Source organism: Pantherophis guttatus, chromosome 3, assembly GCF_059756535.1.
Source record: "Pantherophis guttatus breed Tessera chromosome 3, ASM5975653v1, whole genome shotgun sequence".
NCBI lineage: Eukaryota > Metazoa > Chordata > Lepidosauria > Squamata > Colubridae > Pantherophis > Pantherophis guttatus.
In genome coordinates, this window is record NC_142065.1 from 108,025,784 (window position 1) to 108,045,703 (window position 19,920).

At 40.2% G+C, this 19,920-nt stretch overlaps 1 protein-coding gene and 1 long non-coding RNA gene across 7 annotated transcripts in view; both read right to left on the minus strand.

Moving 5' to 3' along the window:
- OLFML2B (olfactomedin like 2B) overlaps positions 1 to 19,582 on the minus strand; it is a 36,356-nt gene extending 16,774 nt beyond the window's left edge. For 2 of the 6 annotated variants that reach the window (XM_034409798.3, XM_034409797.3), the window contains exons 1-3: positions 13,207 to 19,582; positions 10,742 to 11,005; positions 1,886 to 1,993 (exon numbers count right to left, since the gene is read on the minus strand). In XM_034409798.3, the coding sequence (XP_034265689.2) occupies positions 1,886 to 1,993; positions 10,742 to 11,005; positions 13,207 to 13,353 (519 nt within the window). In that variant the 5' untranslated portion in view covers positions 13,354 to 19,582. Of the gene's footprint in view, positions 1 to 1,885; positions 1,994 to 5,963; positions 6,105 to 10,741; positions 11,006 to 13,206 lie in introns of those variants that run through there. The other 4 variants (XM_087891140.1, XM_034409801.3, XM_087891139.1 and 1 more) reach the window with 3 other exon arrangements.
- On the minus strand, positions 6,061 to 6,755 carry LOC148114743 (uncharacterized). Its single transcript, XR_015733514.1, has 2 exons — positions 6,619 to 6,755; positions 6,061 to 6,114 (listed from the first exon to the last, which is right to left on the minus strand). It is a non-coding gene; the product is annotated as an uncharacterized LOC148114743 (long non-coding RNA).
- Positions 19,583 to 19,920: the final 338 nt, after the last annotated feature.

The following is a 19,920-nucleotide window of genomic DNA, read 5'->3' on the forward strand; positions in this document are numbered from 1 at the left end:
AGCTATTCTTCAGACTTACTCAGCACAGAAATTAGCTAAAAAGCCATAAGTACTTCCCTGGAAGATCATAATAACTAGGCAGGCTCATATGGAAGCCAGCAATTTTCCAGTGGCTTTGGGCTTTAAGGGGCATAGACACTTTGAATTAAACTGAGAGATGGAATGTATGTCAGTGGAGTTATTTTAATAATGGAGTAACATGATCCTCAAAGACATTTCCAGTTAACAATCTGGCTGCTACATTCTGCACCAATTGTAAATTTCCAGATACTTTTCAAAGCAAATTGTGCACAGTGCACATTACAATAACCCAGGTGTATGTTAAGATATGAGTCACTGTGATCAGATCAGACATCTATGGAAAAACACATATGCTCCCATCTAAATTGGGCACATGTATTTCTAACCTGAATACTACAGCATTGCCAATCAGGTGCCCTCTAGATAAATGAACCATTACCTCTGACTGTGAATTGTGAGACTTGGTCCAACACATCTGGTGGATACCAGACTGGGGAAGGCTGGCAAAAAAGTTCAAGGCCAATTTCCACCATAACAGATTGGATTGAGATTCCATTATGCTCACATCTTAACTTATATCCATATATTTTCTGCAGGCAATTGCTGCGTAATGTGTCCAAAATTCAATTCAACCAGATGATTCAAATCATCAAAAGATGCCAAATATTAAAAGGCTACCTAGTTCTCATAGTAGGTCCAAATAAAGCTATAATTAAAGACAAAATAAATTAAAAGGCAGGTGTGCGCACAGCCAGCATGGAAAAAAAACATGCATTTTCTTATGTCCTGCTATCCATCTATGATTGCACCACTGACAAGTAGCAGTCAATCATTTCCCACCCATTTTCATTATGAAAGAAGACATATAGTAAAGCTCACATAACATATACATACCTGGTCACTTTTTTTTGTAAAAGGTAAATCCTCTCAAAGAGGAAAAATAAGACCAAACTGCCCTCTTTAAAATGCAGTCTTGTCACCATCCAACTGCCCTACAGACCTCTAGTGCTTCTTTTTTTTTTTTAGATTCTCACTCCAAGATATGAGAAGGTGTAAAATTAGAATTAAATGTCAAATTTGAAATTGTTTCCCATTATTAAGCCTGTTATTAACAGTATGGTTTTTACTTAGTGAAAAAACAGTCGTTTCATATTTATTGAGTTGTCAAATATGCTTTTAATAACCATGCGGTCAGCAAAACTTCACCTGAATTATTTCCAGAGACTCTGATATTTAAAAAACCTAGCAGTTTTCAGAGATGTCACCTGTTTAAATTCTCACACTGAAGAACTTTTAAATGGTCAACCTTGACTTGATCACATTCCATATTTTGGCTATGAAATATAGTGACTTCAGTAGTTTCTATTACTAATAGCTTTGATTCTCAACATGTTAACCTATATAATTCTCCAACTCAGCATAAACTTACATACAGCATATCATTTTTTTCAGTCCACAATGTAGATAATAAGTCAGAGGAAGTTTTTTCTGGAATGGGGCTGTAAACTTGTTTGATTTCTGCATATCAGCCGTAAAGAGAGGGTTAAGATCAGTGGTGAAATCCAAATTTTTATACTACCGGTTCTGTGGGCATGGTTTGGTGGGTATGATGTGGCTTGGTAGGTGTGGCTTGGTGGGCACGGCAGGGTAAGGATATTGCAAAATCTCCATTCCCACCCCTCTCCAGGGGAAGGATACTGCAAAATCTCCATTCCCACCCCACTCTGGGGCCAGCCAGAGGTGGTATTTGCCAGTTCTCCAAACTGCTCAAAATTTCCGCTACCTGTTCTCCAGAACCTGTCAGAACCTGCTGGATTTCACCCCTGGTTAAGATAATCCCCAAAGGAGATGGAATTCTTCTTACCTCTTCCAGTTTCTCCACACGACCCACAAGTTTCGTTGTAACAGAATGCAGTTTTAGCAAGTCTAAACCATAGAAAGCATTTTCTAGCATCTCAATGACAGCTGCAAGCTGTAAAACAGATAGTAATGCTGTGATGATGTAACAGTTATAAACTTTAGATTTGCTTTCCATTAATTAGCACACTTTGCATACAGTTTTGATGAAAGCAGTAAATGTAATAGCTCAAGTATGACAGTCACAGGACAAGTAATCATAACTTAATCTAACCCACTGCAGCGGATCTGAGGATCTAAGCAACTGGTATACTAAACACCAGTAAAGAAACAATATTATTTATTTCAATGTCTTTAAGAGTAATATGATCCATAACATAAAAATTACATTTCTTGCTTTTCACATAGAATATTTCTATCCATTATCTACCACAGCACCACTCTGCTGCTACTGCTTCACTGCCACAGTCAGTCATGGTCACACGATCGTCCTTTCCAAAGCTCCCTGCCAATTTTCCATAAGCAAAGTCTTTGCTTGTGGAAGATGACAGGGAGCATTGGCAATGGGGAAGGGTCGCAAATTGCTTAGGTAAGTCTTCTCCACCCATGCAACTTCCTCAGCCCTTCTTCACTTGCACTGTGCCAGATACTCATGCTTCCCAGTGCACCCTGCCTGATCTGTGCCGCACCTCTCGCATACTCCTTTCCTGACCATATTGCAACCCTGAATGCCTTCCCTAACCCACATGGCACCTTTTGCACATCCCCACACACCCTTCTTGACCCACACTGCAACCCCATATACCTTCCCTGACCTGTGTGGGACCCTTCACACATCTCCGCATGCCCTCCCTAACCTGCACAGCATCTCTTGCAAACCCTTCCCAACCCATATGGCACCTTTGCACACATGGTTTTATACACTTATAAAAATAGAGAGGAGTACGTTTCTGTGATTTTGGTTTTTTTAAATAAATACTTGATCTACTTGATCACCCTATGTGAGAGAGAGACCAGATCAAGAAACTGACTCCATAGGAAGACTAGAACTATAAATTATTGACATATATAGAATCTTGCAAATCTGAAAGGTAAAGTATTTTATCCTTCCCCCTTTTTATAACCTTCTGAGTCAAAGAGGAGCCAGTCTGAGCTCCTTCCTAGTATTAACTCCTCTGCCAGGGTTCAACAAATGGTTCTGCCCTTGTTGCTTCTATGATGGTTTCTGAATAACCCCTTCAGGGCCATTTCCATGGCTCTCTCCTTCCATCTCACATTTCTGATCTGGTAGAGCATATATGCATCTTTTTTTCCAGATATTTAATTAGTTTTGATTAATCTAGTTTATTCTAAAATTCTTGGGTTTGTACATAATTCATACATTAATTTTCAAGACTTATAATTGATTGTTCTCTTTTCAATGCAGATATGATCCAGTTATGACAATTTAAATTTTCAAAATCAGAAAATATTGCACAGTAACTTTTTGTGCGTTCCAACAATATTTGGAGTACAATAAGAGGCTCTTTTATGCACATGTAGTTTACACAACAGCTGGAAAACATTATATTAAAAGAAGAACAAGCTCTTCTTTGCCACCTCCACCAATTTCTTCTTTAAGCTAGACAAATTAATAATAATAAAGATATTAAATGACATTGAGAAGCGTTGATGATAAATTGCTTTGAACTGGGTTTGGCAGAAACACATCCTGAATGGCCTAGTTCTGAGAGTCCTCAGCTTGAGTTCTAGAGCCAAGGATGTTTGCATAACCCTCTTTAAGGAGTCTTTTGAATTGGCCTATTGAAAATTAAAGGAGGCAATTTGAAAATTACAGCTGAACAAAAAAAAAGTTGCCAGCTTTTGTGGCCTATGTAATATTGCACCTGAAACAGCTGCTTTGGTTGCCTTTTCTTTTCTAGCCATGATTGAATGTGCCAGATTCAAACCTCTATAAACAACTTGGGAACCAGGATTTGAAGGGAGATACCTGCCCAAACTGGTAGAATAGAGAAACCCTTGTCATCATTCCACCATCAAAAGAAGCATATGTGTGAATTACGCTGTGTGAAGAAATTACAGACCCATCACCTTATTCTTAACAATAAACAAACCTCACCTTTCAATGACCTAGACTGCTCACTACTGGAAAGGCAGGAAGCAGTGGGATATGTACAGTCGATAAAGGGATAATGGCAGAAAGAAGTGAAGTGGTATTTTTAAGGAGCACAAAGTAGTTTAGGAAAAGCTCATAGCAATATGGCAGAGTACCTGCTCCATATGCACACAGAGGCTTCAGATTCAGTCATTGCTGAATCTTGACCAGGAAAGGCCTCTCCCTGGGACTTGAACAGTGGATAAAATTGGTAGGATCAGCAAAAGGTAGGTGAAAAAACAGAAACGCAGAGCTTATGAGAAGGAAAGGTTAGAAGGCAGATTTTTAAAAAAAATCTGAAAGAAAAGTCACTGTGAACCTTTTTGGTCTATCTCCTAATTCTGAATTCAAAACACATGTTCTGTGCACAGAATGATAATAATACTACTTCCACACACACAAACCACCAGTTTTCATGCTTTATTATATTACCAGGGGAAGACAAATCACTATTATCAGTGGAAGATTCAAATCAAGAACAACCTTATTCATAGTTCAGGATAATCACGATGCCATATGTGGTACCATAAAACCAAAGCATCTCCATTGTCACCCTGAAATGTTTTTGGACAAAGTGGAAATTTAATTATATAATTTCAAATAATACATGCTGATTTCACAAGTCACTGCAGGATGTAACAAGCTGCTATCCCAGCACAGATTCTCCAGCATGCTGTTCTTCTGGTGTGTATAGAACAGTTGTGACCCTCTCAATCATCCATAACATGAAAGTGTAATAGTCTTACATTATAAATGTATTCCTTTGAACACTTGCAAAAGAAACAATACTGCTGCTGCAGCTTTTTACTTAGTCTGTACAATCGCCTGGTCTACTATGACAACAACAGCTTAGTGCAATCAAATTGCTTGAACAAAATGCCTTTTGTTTCACATAGTTCTAAGGATTAGGAGGAGAACTGGTCAGCAAAGCTAGACTAGCATTTGAAGCAACAAGTACACTTATTCATTTTAAATTCCCAGAACAAATAGGAAGAAACTGGTACTCTTCAACACTCCAAACTCCGATGTTCTTAAACTCAATTTCTTTTCTTGGTTGTCAATGCAACCTACTACCCAGTTTAAAAAAAAAAGGGGGGGGCTCTCAATGATTGTATTCCAGTTCTAAACGTGTTATGTAAGGAGCCAGTATTTTTGACAGATGCTTTTCATTTAAATCAAACAATGTTCCAAGTAATGTATTTAAAACTAACTGGACTTCTACAAACACAGGAAAGAAAGAATGTGTTGCTGAATGAGGCTGATTATAATGCATCTAACAGCATGTGTCCATAACTGGCTTTCTAAAGAAGAGATTTCCAAATTCTGTTCCAGGTTCCCAAAAGCCAAAATACTGCACTGGCAACCTAAAAGGCAGCTACTATTGCCAATCTTCCTTTGAATTGATCTAAACCTTCCAGAGTTTGCTTTCTTTTCATACAAGTAATCATGAGGTCCATCTTTTGGTCAATGCCTCTAAGTGTCCTATAGAACAGGGTGATTCCCGTTTTCTTTTGAGAAGTCTTTTCTCTGTGAACAGTGGTCTGTTTTGTCGTTAACTGTATAGACTCTGAAGCCAGGATAGGGTAGGACCACCAGTTTTGAAATTAGAAACTGCCTTAGAAATAAAGTTTCTATAGCAGGTAAGCAAGGGTTTCTTAGCACATGAATTGAAACACAGTTAACTTCTCTCAAGATCAGAAGTCCAAAGATTACCCACCACCATAAGCACAGATGGAGAAAGCAAAACGCAAGTCTGCCATTTGCCTCTTCTATCTGGTGTGGAGGACTTTTTTTTAATTTGATTTATATGCCGCCCTTCTCCGGAGACTCAGGGCGGCTTACGGTGCGTTAAGCAATAGCCTTCATACTTTTGTATATTTATACAAAGTCAGCTTATTGCCCCCACAAACTGGGTCCTCATTTTACCTACCTTAGAAAGGATGGAACGCTGAGTCAACCTTGACTTGCCCGGATTCTCTGCAGTGGTGACCCATTAAGAAGGTTCTAAGATGCAAAGTATGATTCTGTTTCTTTTGCTACCAAGAGACATTTATTCCATTGGAAAATGGGAAGAAGAACATCTAGGATCAATGGGAGACTTATTCTCAAACCTGGGATCCAGCAAGTACTGGCCTCAGTCCATATAATACACAGGGGACAGCTTAACATTGCTTTAATCAAGAGAAAACCATCCTTCCAAATGTTTATATTTTTAGTTCTAAAGAGGCTATTTCCGAGGAATATACAACTGACAAATGAGGAAAAAAGTTTAAAAATAGGTGGAGTAAGTATGAAATAAATTATTTTTGCATTAACAGATCATTGCTATAGGGAAAGGCATAACCGTACAGTTATGCCTTAAAGAAACTACAAATAATTAGAGTCACCCAAAGTTTGGGGAATTTATATCATTTGCCAACAGAATGGTAAAATAGGGAAAGGATGTTGCAGTAGGTTTTCATAATGTTCTTCTAGTGACTCTTTCAGAAATGGAATATTGTCCCATGTCACCTGGTTACTCTGTTGAAACAGATGTTAGCTGGTCAAATTGTTAAACGGATTACAGTTTATTTGAGGCTGCTCACATTTGGAAGGGCTGATGGCTCAGATTTCGTCATGCCCTTCAAGGACAACGTTGCTCGAGAAACTGTAACAATGATCTCCAGTTACGTTTTGGACAGCTAAACACTTGTAAGCAGAAAATAAAACAATACAACATTGCCAGAACAAGTACGTGAAGCTGGTTGCTGCCTGCATTTTTGGCTCAGCCTTGTAGAACAGGCTTTCTTTTCCCTAACAGGATAATCCAAGTAAATTTAAGCAGTCACCTGGAGGATCCGGTCCCAAGGTGATAACAACTGGACTGCAAACCAAATAAAGCAGAACATTAAACGAACCCTCCGTTTTCAGAATCTGTACCAGATGTGGAAAATAACAGCTCAAGGGACTGCCACTGCTTTTATGCTGTGCTTTAGATATCTCTAAATGGGGCTGTTGCCTCCTAATGCCAATAGCAATTCAATAGGTTCCACTGATGTGATCCAGTAACACAATTCTTGGACTTGTAATATTTCCAAGTTTATAGCTGTTGGGAAAAACATGCTAATATAAATGTGATTTTGTACATCAAGATTAGAAAGAAGAATGTTGGGATGTTGCTTGGCCAGTTCTTTTTTAAAATCAGATTTTATTTCCAGCTGAGAAAGGCAGGGTATATTAAAAATGCATTCTGATTTTTTTTCCAGAAAGATTATTTTCTTCCCTTACCCCTTGTCGTTCATCACAGACCTGCTGCATCAATCACACACTGCCACGTACATGATCTCCTTCAGTGGATAATTTCCCACAAGAAGTGCAAAATATAAAAGTGATATAAATTTGTGATGAGGAAATCCAGTATAATGTAAACTGAGCTTAACCCATGGTGAAACCTTTTGCAGCCAAGAAGTATAAAATGTTTAGACAGAGAGAAGCATATTCACACAGAACTGATCAGTACATAATTCATATTCATTAATAATATATCTTGGATAATTCAAAACCCAATATTTATATATACATATATTTAAATAATAATTTAGCTCAGATATAAGAACGCTCCACACTTGATTATGGAAAGAGGACATAAAATCTTGACTTATCTTTGGATGGCACTTCAATTTAAGATCTTATGAGAGCCAATGTACTGGAATGGTTGCAATGTTGAACTGCAAACAGAGAGATCCAGTGTAAATTCTACTGAGAGATCCAGTTTAAATTCTACTTTTTGGGTGCAAATAAATTAGGGAAAGATAACTACATATATCATCCTGATTTTCTTTAGAAAAAATCAGGATAATTGTCATAAACACTGGGATTCATATCTCAGTTTAATATACCATCCTTTTTGATCTGCCATGTCCAGGGTATTTTGGACTACAGGTATTCTCATTCAGCACATTCTCAGGCCATGTTGGCCAGGAATTCTGCTCCCCAGCGTGAATTCAGATTGGGAAAGGGGGTAATATGTTATAGCAGTTCTTAGAATAAAGCCCCTTACTTACTTACTTGTTTGCAGTGTGCCCATCTCTCTTGTCCTTTCCTCAAAAATAAGTTTGTGCAGTTTGAAAATAATTCTCTTTTGTTTACCTTTGGAGGGCCATGTCTTAAAATGGCAGTACTTATTCAATTGTGATATTGAAGCTGCCATGATCACTCTGACAGATGATTTTTGCAAGCAGAAATTACAGGGAGTAACACTCTGCTAATTCTGCTGGATTTCTCAGCCACTTTTACTGCTATTGTCCATGGTATCCTTCTGGACCATCTGCTCTTGGCTGTGGATTGGAGGCACTGTGCTCAAGTTTTTCTTCCTGTTGGATGGCTAATTCCAGAAAGAAGTGCTACTAGACTGATTTTTGAGCTAGAGGGCTTTTCAGGGTTTTGATTTTTTCATTAATTTTTTTCTTTCTGATAATATGAAATGTGATCAATAAGCTGATGATACCCAGCTCCATTTCTCAGTTTCAACTGATTCAGTCAAGGGTTGGCATTGGAAGGGATAATATTAATGTTTATGACCAGTAATGAGGATTAAGAAATGAAGCTCAATCCAATTAGCAGATTCTGAGAGTTGGTTTTGATCTATCTGCCCCCTTTTATTTTTGGATAGATTTGAATCTTGACCCTCAAACTAATGTTTCACCAAGGCATAAAATAATTACATCCAGTTTAAAATGGTAGCCATTATCTTTAAAGCTTGAGAATTGGATGCTAAAGAACATCTTCTGATGTCCTGATACTTTAAAGTTTGCATCTCAAAAAAATGTTTGAAATTCTGGGATTCCCCCCTTTTAATGCTAATTTGAACTTTTAGTTTTAGGTCATTTACAGGAACCAGCCTGAAGACTTGAAAGAGGGAGTACAAACTCCACATTCCCATCTGTGTTTGCATTTATATTCCATTTTATACCTCCCAATTTGCACTAGATTTATTGAACTGCTTAAGCCAAGGACACTGATTTAACCAGAGATTTCTGAATCTGCAGCCTTAGGACTAATGTCAGAAACCCTCTGCAAGCCATAATTCAAGCCATCACTGGCAAGAATGGCCTGAGAAGCAAGGGAGAAAAACAAGCAACAATGGTAGAAAAGGAGCAGATGGGGAAATATCTATTCTGGCAACCAGTCAATGGACAGTTTCCAGGGAATGACACTTTCCCTCCCTCTTCTCTAGATCAATGTTAAATCTATCCCTGCCGTCTACCACATTTCTACTTAAACTGAGTGCTAAACACCCAATAATGCACATTTTTGTAACAAATAAGATTGTTCCATAATGGAATCTTTCCTTGCCTATTCAACAATGGTAAAACATTCATGACTGGAGTATCTTTCTGTGCCATTATGTAGCATATATCTGTTAGGTCTCCATCCTAGTGCATGTGGGAGAATTCAGAGCTACATATTTATTAAGACTGTTGCTCTTCCTGTTCCCAGCAGACAGAGAAGGCCAAGAGTCTGTTCACTTCCTGCTCGATGCAATCTTCCTAGCAGTAAACTTTGGAGTGTGTTTAAAGAGCCTCATACAGAAGTATTTGCTAAGCCCACTCGCAACGTTTGGTCCCTTGACGCTAAGGAATGAGCTGGCTGCGATTATGAAGCTGCAGTCCAACAGCTGAAAGAACAGGTTGGAGAAAGCTGTTCTAGGAGCAAATGAATTTCTCACCTGCTGGACAACCAAGCCAAGATGAAATACTGCAGTTGCCATTTTAGTTAACCTGATCTTACTGTTTCACAGTTCACGGTTTATAAAATTAACTTGACATTATGATGGTGTGCATCTCATATTATATTTAACAGATTATGTTGTTGTTTTAATGGCTAGTAATAGCTATATTATAAGCATAAATGGACTTAAGTGCCATTGGCTTCTTCCTTCCAGGTATTCCCTGTCCTGCTAAGATTGCATGAATAGACATACTGGGGCTCCCACACCTCATTGAGCATATTATGTGGTCTGTTTGGTCTTGACATGTGCTCTCTGAACTGAATCACCCTTGGTTTTTATAACATGGCAATTTACATTTCTGAACCATGGCTTAACATACAAACCAGATCACAACTTAGTATTTGGACTGTGAACAGGGGAAGCATCCCCCATTTGCAACTTCATTTAGTGACTATCTGAAATTACAACAGCACTGAAAAAATGACTGAAAAAATGATTTATGACGTTTATAACGTGTACAATGTTGCAGCATTCCCATGATCACGTGATCAAAATTCAGACACTTGGCAACTGACTAGTATGTGATCGTTGCAGTGCACCAGGATCATGTGATTACCTTTTGCAACCTTCTGACAAGCAAAGTCAATGGGGAAGCCAGATTATTAACCTAATAACTGTAGTGATTCACAACTGTGGCAAGAAAGGTGGTAAAATGGAGCAATTCACTTAACCATATCACTTAACAAAAGAAATGTTGGGCTCAACTGTAGTCATAAATTGAGGATAACTGTCCCCTGGTATCTCAGCCTTGTACATCTGCAAGTACTGCAAAGAAACACCAAATCTCCAGATGAAACTCCTGTTAAAACCTGCCTTAATTTTCCCATTACTTGGGAGAGGAAAACTTTCATGACTGCCCTTTGGGTAGAAAGGTGTGGCATCAACTGAAATAATAAAAATACATTTTAACTATGTAAAAATTCAGGAAAGGCAAATACCTTGAAGTCCTTGTTGTCTGCTTCCTGCAATTTCTTCAGCCTGAAGTCCCCTTCGCAGGGATTGAGAGCAGAAGGTGGAGCCACACAGGAGCACTTGCATTCTGGTCCAGAAGTAATTGTTTCCACCATGTAAAAATCCTCAGCTTTGAAAGAGCCTTCGTTGATCCTCTGACATGCTCCTCTGCCCAAGGGTCTCACCACGCACTTGCACTGGCAGTTTGAGCCTTGGGACACCGCCTTCACCTTGTCATAGTCACCTAGCAACTAATCAAGGAAAGGAGGGGAAGGGGAGGGAAAGGAAGCCAGTCAATTTGTCCTGAAATTCTCAGTGGGTTTGCTTTGGCCGAATGTTTGGGAGAAACTCTGACATTCTGAAACCTTGAAGAAATGGCTGCCTGGCTTAAAATGTTGCTGACGCTTCATGTTCGTTGCTCCTTGGTTATCTGAGAAAGTAATTTTCTTCTACCACCTAAAAGAATCCAAAAGCCAAACCCCAAACTAGTCAACTTGAACCCAAACAACTTTGGTTTCTCTTGGGTTTGGGGAAATTAAAAGGCTGCTGTGCTCAACACAGACATTCTCCAGAATGATCTCATTTAAATATAATGGGAACAATCTGTTGGGAAATTCTCCTGTACACATTTCATTGAAGTGAACAGAGGAGCTCCACATGAGATCTTTGCATCTCTCCTTTATTTTCATGCATCCTGTACATAAAATCATGCTGGGAAGACAGGCTACCCCAACTTAGGTATATTTAAAAAAGAGTTTCCCTCAGAAAAACGTTGAAGATATGATTTTTAAAAAGCCAAAGCTATCAGGATACATCTGATAGGAAGTTTCCAATGTGTAATGCTAGTCCTACATAAATAGGACATTTTTCTGGTTGGATTCAAGAACAAGACAAAAGTTGTGAAGCAGACTGGCACATCCTGCCTAGCCAACACAAGGTTTCAACAAACATTAAATGCAATTCAAAGAATTTCCTTTAAGGGAATATGCCTGAATCAGATACAACTTTGGATAATAAAAGTAGTCAAACGTATGTTTTTCTGATTGCACAGAATTCTTGCAGATATTTTTCAAGGGATATTGGCCTCCACCATCCAGACAGATATTGTGCCAAGGCCGTTTTAAGATTTTTTGCTCAGCATCAAACCTAACACAATTTCAATTTATATTGCACAATTACTTAAATGCATGCAACTAATTTTGCTCATGACAAGGAGGAGGCCCAGCCACCACAGACTGTACAAATGTTGCCATTTGCAGCACTTTTCTCTTTTAGCTGGCTTTAGCTACAAAGGAAAACCAAGAGGAGCAGAGTGAAAGCTGCTGCAGGCTCTAAGTACCAGAGGAATTGACAGATAGCACTGCTCTCACAGCACTATTCTATATGGATATACTCAGTTCTGTTCAATTAGTTGACTAGGAAATAAGTAATATGTTGGGGGCAGAGGGGGAAGGGGCTTGTTGCTTTTAGAAAGGAGCAGCAAAGCAATAATCCCAAACCTGGTCTACTAAATGGAGAGGCCAGAGATCTACTTCAGAAAGACTTTTGTCCCAGATACCTGGAGTAGTCAAATTCATAAGTGTGCTACCTCTGTGTATTTCATAGTTCACAAAGAACACACAGAGAGAGATTTTAGCAGATGCACCTTTTCCATTTGTTTGCTTCTCCATGCACTAAAACTACAGCTGCTTGTCCTTTTTCTGCACTGATCACCACCCCTGGGTCTAACAGGTACCAGGTGAGGACAAAGCAAATTCTGTACAGGTGGAGTATAACACTATAATGCAAAGCTTGCTGATTCTACACAATGGAAACCCTTGTACTTGTTACTGAGTGCAAGGACCCAGCTTTCCTGAAATGAACTTAAGAAGGGTTGATTTAATACAATATATTCAAGACATAAACCCAGCCAACAATTTTAGGCATAGCCTTTTAGCAAGTCCTACTAAGTTCAAATATTCTTTTAAGTGACAAAGCTGTCTTTATTTGGAAACCTACCTGTAGATTCCTTGCTCTGTTCTTCACTGCTTCTAAAATCATCCCATAAAATCAAACTTATGTTGAAGACTTAACTGGGTTCCCTAACTGTGCCACACTCTGTGCTGTGTCAAATTGCCCTCTACAGCATAAACCTCCCCCTCCATGCAATCCAAGTTTATTGGTAAGACCATTCCAGGATAGATTTCCCTCCCGCAGTTGCAAATGTACACAACTTTAATTAGTTGTGAAGGACTTTTTGCACATGTTCAGAGGCATTTCTAGTGGTGGGTTTGGGTTTTTGTTTTTTTGGTGCCATGAGAGAAGCCAGGGTGAGGAATAAATCTGTACACTTCAAGAGCACTTTTGGGACTCCTGCAGTCCACTCCCCATCGTTCCTGATGCGCCGCTGGAAAATCACCTCGAGGGTCCGACTCCCCCTTCCAAGCTCCGACGGCTTCCAAGCAAGCCTTACCTGCGAGAGAATGTTCTCCTGGTTCTCCGCCTCGTCCTCCAGCGGGGCGCCGGTCGGAGGCGAGCTCAGGCTGGCGTTGGCGGTGCCCCACCACGCCGCCAGCAGCGCCGCGGCGCAGCAGCAGAGCAGCATCCCGGGCCGCGCCATGGACGGCTAGCGGTCGCCGCTGGGGGGAGAGCCGGGCATGGGGCGGGCGCGGCGGCGGCGCACGAGCGGTCTAAGCTTCTCCTCTGCCCGGTTGGAAAGCAAACTGGACGGGGCGCGCCGGGGGAAGCTAGGAGGGGGAAGGTGGGCTGAATCGTGCGGCGTTGCTACCCGGCTGAGGCAAAGCGAGGCGGGCCAGAAGGAGGAGTCTCCCTCTTGCCCCCGCTTCTCCTTCTCTGCGGCTATTGTGTCCTCCCGTCTGTCCGCCGGAGGAGCTGCTGTGGGGGGGAAAGAGGGCGAAAACAGCAGGCTCCTCGTCCCCGGGGGGTGCACTCCCCGAGCCCCAACCCAAAGGCGCGTCTCAAAAGAGTTAAAATCTGCGGTGAAACCACGAAGAATCGGATGTTTGGGTCGCAAGCTGAGGACAGGTTGAAGAGGCTAGAAAGTTACAATGCTCTACATCCATATGCAGGGAATATGTGGATTTGTGCATGGACAATCCTCTAGGGACACTATAGAGCCAAAAGTAAGGCTTCCAGATGTACGTAGAATTGGCGCCTTTCTGGTCAGTTTCAATGGCATCATCAACTGAATCATCATTGGATCCTAGTGGAGAAGCTGGCCACTCATCTTCACAAAAATTCTCTGGTTGAAACTTTTTTTCATGGCTGGCTAAAAATAACGGAAATCACCATCTGCTTTCATATGCCTGGTTTAGTACCTGGGAGGTGGAAACTGTGTTGTGTTTTGTGGAACAACCTTGGAGGCAACAATGGTTTGGATGAGGCCAATTAACTGCAGTTGATTCTCCTATCCAGAGGAAGTGCTGGGAATAAGGACCTCTCTGGAAACTGGGTAAATGCCTTGTTCTGGATAGGTTGCACCCCAATGTAATTTGTGGGTCTTCCTTGATTCAGAATTTTCATTCAAGAGAGAGAGGTGGTTTCAAGGATGAGAAAAGCCACACAACCAGTTGACTGGCCCTGATTATTCCTGGAGGTTTAGCTTGTATTGCACATACCTCAATAACCTACTCAATCCATGACATGAAGACTGGAATTCCTTCTTGGAGAATTACACTTTTTTTCTGTTTTTAATATCTAATCTGGCACTTTGATTTGAGAAGATGAATCTTACCAAACACACACACACACTTTTTTTTGGTACCTTAAAGTCAGTACACATTGACTCCTGGCAATTGCTTGGACAAGGTTTTTCCAGAAGTGATTTTCCTTTGTCATAGGGGTGTCCCAAAGTTATCCAGCTGGCTTCATGCATAAGGAGGGACTTGAATTCACCGTCTTCCATTTTCTAGTGTTGGAAGAAATGTCCATCTGGGTTCAGTTTCAAGTGGGAAGAAAGACACGGGAAACATGGAGACTGCTTGGAAGGATGGTTTAATGGTGAACCAGGACCACATGGGTTTGAAGTCCTGGGTAGCTAACAACATGAAGAGAGAGAGAGATTTATACCCTCTCTTGGGCTTTGAGCATTTGAACTTATCCTATTGGTTGCTGTCAGACTCCCATGGGGCTATGCAGTTGTAGCTGTGTATTCAGGCTTGGTTGAATCTTGCTGGGTGATGTGCAATAAAGGGCAATTTCCTATTGTGGCTGAATGGCTTTGCCCTGAAGGATAATCCCATCATCCTGAAACTGAGGTCTTTTGATTTGTAGATAGACTGCACCAAAATATCTGCTGGGGGCAGGGAGGTGGAATCTTCTATTTCTGTTTCTTTTAAGATTTTTTATTTCTTTTTTAGGGGAAATAGTCTGCATTTTTAATATTTCCTAGAATATTTCATTCTTCTAGGAGAGGGGTGGGGCACTAACTTTCTACACTAGCCTGGTATTTTAACCACTGCACCAAACTGGTTCATGATCCACCCATTCAGTCAGGAGAAATTTTAAATGATTGAATGTTTTGTACCCAGATTGTCAATCCCTATTTTAGCTCTATTGCATTTGTTCTAACTCACATGTGAATGATGGTGATCTGATTAGACATTCCTTGGCTGTGTGAAGGAAAGTGTCTGGTTGGCTGCTCCAGCTTTGGAATCTTTGCTAAATGTCACCAGTTGGCAGGAAAATATGCAATTATCATGGCAGTAATCTTGGAATGGGGCAGGATCTGATTGTGAACATTTGCACTCTTTCTCTTGATAAATAAAAACTAAGCACTGGGAAGTGAATGGGATCATGAAGATTCACACACAGACATAATATTGTGCTTAAACACATGAGACCATGATAAAGTAAAAGGAGAAAACAGGTCTAGTACTCTTGTGCACCTTCACAATTGGGCAAATCCACTTTATCTCTTCCTGAGAGAAATCCATGTCTCTTTGCACTTACACACCACTGTGTCTGGAATATATTTTACATACCAGGCTGAGCTCTATTCTTTCAGAGAGACCAAGAGAATGGTGGTGAAAAAGCAGGTGATCTGGGAATCAGAAAGGCAGAAACATGCCTGTATTGGCCTGAAATGGTCAAGTAGCTGATCTCCTCTCTCCAGGTCATCTAATCTCACTATTGATTGTTAGAAGAAATATCCTTCTGGGTTCAGCTCCAAGTGGGGAAAAAGACACTGGAAACATGGAGATTGCTTGGAAAGATGGTTTAATGGTGGACAGGATCACATGGTTTGAGATCCTGAACAGAAAAAGGGCAGTGATGCTGTGTGTCCCTGGGTTTTAATCCCTCTCTGGCTTTGAACTTCCTGGGGCCCAGAAAGAGTATCCTGTTTGGTTGTCAGACTCCCAGGGGGTGGGGATCTTAGCTAGCCTTGCTGGTTGATGTAATCTTCCCAGGTGCCATGTGGTGAGTTTCTGTTGCTAGATGGGTCCTATTGTGTTAGTTTTTGTTGCTAGATGGGTCCTGTTGTGTTGCAGATGATGGTCCATTGACAAAGATGGGAGGGAATTGAGTTTCTGCCTCTGGCCCATTGACAAAGGAAGGGGGGAGGCAAGAAGGTGGGAGCTGCTTTCCTCTTTAAAAGATGCTTCTCCATTTCTCATCCAGGGAAACATAATATTCTGCCTTTTTAATATTTCCTAAAATATTTCATTCTTCTAGGAAAGGGGTGGGTGCTAACTTCCTACATAATGAAAGGGGAAGGGACAGGCATCAGAGTTTACAAACCTTATATTGGTGTTGGATGCTATTGGCCATGGGTGTCAAAGCATTCAGAAGCTTCAACTGGTGCAAAATGTGGTAGTGCAGACATGCTCCTAGAACAACACACTTTACATCTCTCTGCCACCAGCTGCTTCAGTTACCTGTTGCCTTCCGGGTTCAATTTAAGATGCTGGTTTTGATGTTTAAATTTCTTCATGGCATGGGATCAAGTTTTTTGAAGGACTACCTCTTCCCAGTTACATCTACTCATCCTGTCAGAACTGGCAGGAGGTGCATGTTATGGGTCCCAGCTGCTAAAGAACTTAATCGGGTGGGGCTCAGGAGGCAAACCTTTTCTGCATGGCACCCACTCTTTGGAACATGGTTCCCCCAAGGTGAGATTAAACCTGATCCCACTGGCACTTATGAAATCCCTGAATTGTGGGGGTTTTTTTTGCAGGCTTGGGCATCCCAGAGAAATGGGGAGCCTGTAAGATGATTATTTTGTATGTTGGATGTCAATCTGTTTCCTTTTATTTCTATTCTATATTTATTTGTGATTGTGTTTAATAGTTTTTAATGGTTGTTTTAAACTATGTTTTAACTGACTTTTATTGTAAGTTGCCCAGAGTTACATTTGTGAGATGGGCAGCTTTATAAATCTGGTGAACAAACAAAGAAATAAGGATGTGGGCATATCCAATTTGGAAAAATACTATGATTTTAATTGGTTAAAATATCTGAATTTAGGCAAAATTCAAACAGAACTGACATTTCCTAGGACATTATCGTGACATAGTCCTCTATTTCTGCCAAATATATAAACAGCAAAGAATAGGATGAAGCATAGGCTGTAGAAATACGGGGAAACAGGAAAAAAAGTCAGCACAGTATTACTTATTTCACTTTCTAGCAGTAGGCCATTCCTTCTTTTACAGCCAAGACAAACTAATAAAGACAGTCTCTGGGTTAAGAATGAATTCCATCTGTCTTTAACTTTATTAACTTTGTATATAAGTTGGAAGTTATATTTAGGAATGAGCTACCTATTACTAAAAATGGCAGATAGCATTCTCCTTAACTTCAGCTGACAAAGTGCTGAAGCCACCCAATGTTTTTGTGAACCATTGAAAACCACTGTAAACAGGTTTTATATGAAAAACGCATAGCTTCCGAGGTTCACAAAACATCACATGGCTAACAGTCCATTGGCTCAAGGAAGAAAAACGGCATCTGCCATTATTAGTAATAGGCAGGCTATCTGTAAGTATGAGTTGTACATAAATCAGACCTCCTTAATTGCTTGTATCCAAGGCATAAGCGGAATGAACTGTTTTGGCATTAGATTTCTGTGCCAATTAAAAACAAATATCCAGAAGGCAGATTGGAAACAGGAAAAAAGGAAACATTAAGAGGCTACATGCAAATATACCCAGCTAAAATTATGCATCAAATAATATGATGAAAATATTAGACATTAAAGTTTTTGAAGAAATACTAGAAAACATTACCACCTCCCCACAAGGCATCAATAATCTATTTCAAATATTTGTCAACTGCTTAAAAAAATCTGTGAATTCCTTAGATTAAAAATTACATGGGAAAAAGATTTAAATGCAAAAATTAAAAGAGACAAAAGTTACTATATTGTTGATTGTCAATTCAAATCTTTATTGTCAGTGCACAACATATGTACAATGAAATTGATTGTGTTGATAAAAATGTTGTAATATGGAAGCAGGACAAAATATCTTTATCTTAATGGGGAAAAATCAACATTTTGCATATTAAACAATCATCATTACCAGAATAGTTTACATATGTTGGAAAAGCATGTACAATAAACAGCTTTGCAAGTTGACAAATAGCAAATTAACAATTTCTGGGGTAATTCTCATACCTATGAAGTCTTTATATAGAGGAAAAAAGGAATGTATAATATTTGAAATAATATTCTTTCTCTGTCTTGAACATATTTACTGTTATAAACAAAAAAAAAATACAGAACAGTTAAAATAATCAAGGATTTGAATATAGTCCATTTACTGTATATAGTCTCTTACTACTGTAATGCGCTCTGCATGGGGCCACCCTTTGAAGAGCATTCAGAAGCTACTGCTGGTGCAGAGTGCAGCAGCGCAGATAGTTTTTTGGGGGGGGGGGACCAAAATGGCCCCTGTAACACCACTGCTCCGCAAGTTGCATTGGTTACCAGTCTGCTTCTGGGTGCAAGTCAAGGTGTTGGTGATCACCTTTAAAGCCCTTCATGGCATGGGTCCAGGTTACTTGAGGGACCATTTCACCCTATGGGATTAGCCAGTACCTGTTGTGCCAGCAGAGGAGACATGCTGCGCGTCCCGTGAGCCCAAGAATTCTGGCTGGCAGGAATTCTGCTGTTGCTCCTACCCTCTGGAATATCCTGCCCTCCCCCATGTGAGGTTGGCCACAACTAGTGGTGAAATCCTCTGCAGGTTGCCACCGGTTCGCTGCCCGTGCATGCGCAGTGCGTGCCAGATGCACACTGTGTGTGCATGTGCAGTGCGTGCCAAGCACACGCATGCGCATGCACAGTGTGCACCAAACACACTCTTTGCTCAGAAAAAAGAGCCATTTGAAGGTAAGTAGAACAGCGAGAGGGGAACAGCTGTGCCGTGTGATTTAGATTCACTAGAAAGCAGGATTTCCTGCATTCTAGCGAATATAAATCACGCAGCACAGCTGATCGTCAGAAATACTGGTTCAGACGAACTGGTAGCTTTTTTTAACTACCGGTTCACCTGAGCTGGTAGCTTTTATTACTACTGGTTGTCCCGAATTTGTGCGAACTGGTAGCATTTCACCCCTGGCCACAACCCTCCTATCCTTTCATAAGGGCCTAAAGACGTGGATTTGCCAGTCAACCTGGGGCTCCAGTAGGGGACCAGTGCAATGGAAGTGATTGATTGAGTGATAACAGATCCCACCTCCCCCCAACTCTGCCCCAACCCTCTCCATGTGTCTTTAATTTTAATGTTTGTTTTTAACTTGTTATGTTTTAGCTTATATGCAACTGTAAACTGCTCAGAATTACCTTATGGTAAAATCAGCAGCCAATACATTTCATAAATAAATAAGTTTAAGGAAAGAGATAAGAATTGGAGCCTTTTCAATATAAAGTTGGAACACGATGATTGTTATCACTTTGTTAAATTTGCCTGTGGAACACATGATGTATCAACATTCTTTTATTTTAAATCAATTTTTCCTTAGGAGGAAAAATTAAAAATACACCATGTGTTTGAGAGTATAGTAATATCAGTCTAATGTATGGCTTCTGTCTATTGGAAAGTTCATGCAATTTAGAAAAAATCACACCAGGAAGTTTTCCATTTTTATTTATAAAATTGTTGATTTATCCTTATTAAAAATGATTGTATTGGGTTCCCAGAATATGAAATTGACTAACAACTGG